The sequence below is a fragment of the Leuciscus leuciscus genome, assembly GCF_965113295.1.
Source record: "Leuciscus leuciscus genome assembly, chromosome: 9".
Taxonomy (NCBI): Eukaryota; Metazoa; Chordata; class Actinopteri; order Cypriniformes; family Leuciscidae; genus Leuciscus; species Leuciscus leuciscus.
The window spans coordinates 35,428,610-35,431,394 of record NC_138733.1 but is presented as its reverse complement, the minus strand read 5'-3'; the positions used below and the strand labels follow the sequence as shown (position 1 = coordinate 35,431,394).

At 32.3% G+C, this 2,785-nt stretch overlaps 1 protein-coding gene across 1 annotated transcript; it reads right to left on the bottom strand.

The window, feature by feature from the left end:
- Nucleotides 1–281: 281 nt before the first annotated feature.
- On the bottom strand, nucleotides 282–2,446 carry LOC309506575 (olfactory receptor 2K2-like; the record flags this gene model as incomplete). The annotated part of the gene is made up of 2 exons (XM_082180417.1): nucleotides 282–301; nucleotides 1,675–2,446. 2 exons carry the CDS (start codon nucleotides 2,444–2,446, stop codon nucleotides 282–284), a joined length of 792 nt encoding a protein of 263 aa, XP_082036543.1.
- Between the last annotated feature and the right edge of the window lie 339 nt (nucleotides 2,447–2,785).

Sequence of the window (2,785 nt, the reverse complement as noted above, 5' to 3'; positions counted from 1 at the left end):
TTGTGAGTGTCATGAAGTAATCATAAAGTGCCATGTATTACACACACACACACACACACACACACACACACACACACACACACACACACACACACACACACACACACTAAACTGTGTCAGTGTCATAATGAAACATAATTTCTATTAAAGCGGCAAGATGAAATAAAAAATTTAAACAGCAATGTTATAGCTAAAACATACACCGGACACTATATTTGTTGTCTTTTATTTATTAACAAATTCCTTTTGGGACAGCACTGTATTTTTGATATTTTGTGAGCTCACATTTTATCTTTATAACCTAAATTTGAAAACACAAAGCTTTTTTTTTTTCAAGTACACAATAGTATTACTTTCAGCAATTGTTGTAGGCTAGTATTCCTTATACAAGTGGTCCACCATGTGGACAAGGTGATGCTATTGCATTTACCAAAACAAGTCATATGAATTTCAGGTCTGCATAATGAAAGTTTAAATAAGTACAGTATCTCATATTCTGTGAGAGTAAATGTATTTGGTTTGTAAAAAGAAAAAAAAAAGCCATTAACTGAATCTCAAATATGCCAGCTATTAAGCTATAAACAGGTAATATTATAAAGATATTTGGAATTGTTTACTTTATTATGTGCTGTCAATAAGAACTAAGAGCTGAGGTAGGCTGCTAAATTTTAAAGCTTAATCTACAGTAAAGAGCCTTCAATCCTAAAATAAGAACACATTTGCTAAGGAAAGAAATAAAGTTTGGGTCTGATTTAAAAGTCTCTTTGTTCATCATTGTGGAACAAAAGAACAACCCAAACCAACCCAAATATAACACTAGATGGTGACAAATCACCATTAAATCAGGACATTTGTTTGGCAAGATTTTTGAAATATGGGGTATTTTTACATGACGCAACAAATTAGAAATAATTGTGCATTTTTTTATGTCATTAAAATTATCACACATGACATTGTAGCCTATAGTGAAATGAGTGTCAGTACAAAAATGAACAGGTAAAGTTATGAATTAACCAGCTTTTAGGCAACAGCCTTTACTACATTTACATGTGTGCACAAGTGAAAACATATTTAGATAACCCTAACGTTTTTGTGGATGAAATTAAATGAGCTTGCAGTGGGTTCAAATGTCTAAGACCTCATTGACATTTTCTGAACACATTAGGATTTTACCAACTTTAAACCTGAAAAAAAGTGTTATCCAGAACACGAACTGCACTGTACAAAGGTCAGATGTTCTTGAAGTGAATCACATGATACTTGGAACATTCTCAAATGGTTTAGCGTCCATGCCAGGGCTTGAGCCCTGCTGTCAAGGACACACACTAAACACTAGAAAATTGTGAAAATCTAATTTTCCTTCAGATCGTTATGATGATAATATAATCTATAATGAAAAACACTGTAGTATATTTAAAAAGAATGAACATTAGAGGTTGCTCCACTAGTAGGATCAGACCTTTGTATCTTACTGTATAAAATCTGAAAGTAGACAAAACATTGTACAATAGTATTTGCTTTTAATCATATCTTTGGTTGTCTATAGCTTTACATATAATTTAACACATAATGTACATAAAGATCATGAAATTGCAAATATTTTAGGTACTTTTAGTATTGAAGTATAATAACAGATTGTTGATGCACACAATCTCTGGGTTATTTTAACAGTACATTTTCTGATCTCTTTGGTTCTAACACCATATATTACTGGATGCAAAAGTGGTGGCAAAAGTGTTATTTGGACTGATATGAAGACATTCATCTCACTAGATATAAGCACAGTAAATCTGTTATATATAACAGAAAAAAACGTGGCAATTGAAAAGTTTATGAAGATTATCAAATGAGGAAGGCATGTTCCAAGTGCCTTGTTTTGACCATTTTTTGACACTTTTAAACTAACAGAAAGTATTTTAACATAAGACAGCAATATAAGACATGTAGGGAGCACAGATAAACACACTATTATTAATAAACCATACACATTGCTTAAAAAGCCAAGACTACTCGTATTACATGATATGTTAATGATTGAAAGGTTATCACAAAATAGCTTATTAAGAGTACGGCTGCATAAGGGAATTCTTGATGTCAAATATATTTGACCAGCTATTGAGAAAACAGGAACTAAGTTGCTTAACATAAGCAACATTTTAATTTTAATGGGATTCATGATAATATGGTACTGTAATGGCTTGCAAATGGATACATACCTATCATAGGCCATTACTGTCAAAGTAGAATAAGTGCAAGCACCATAAATACTAAGCAAATAGACTTGGAGAAGACACCCCTCATACGAACTAGTGTGCCAATCAGTTAGGAGATTTGAAAGAACTTTTGGCCAAACAGCACTGCTTCCGAGTAGTCCACTGCACATCAGGTTGAACAAAAATAAATACATTGGCTTATGGAGACTTGATTCTAAGTAGATAACAAGCATTATACATATGTTTGCAAAGGTTGCAACTGTGTAAACTAGGAAAATAAAAATAGTCAATACATATTTCCTTGGACCCAGCGATTCATATGATGAAAATACCAGATCCAAACCAGTAGATTTGTTCATCCTTCAGGCTGGAAAAGCAAACAATAAAACATGAAAACACAGTCTCATTTAATTACTTATTATACATTATATTATTATAGTTAAAAGTAAATGGTTGTTACATAAACTTTAAATATATCTCTGCACGCATTGTGTAACATGTAGGACCTGCAAATATAATACCTGACAAAAATTCCTGTTGTACCTTATTGTTAATACAGACCAGGCTCTGTG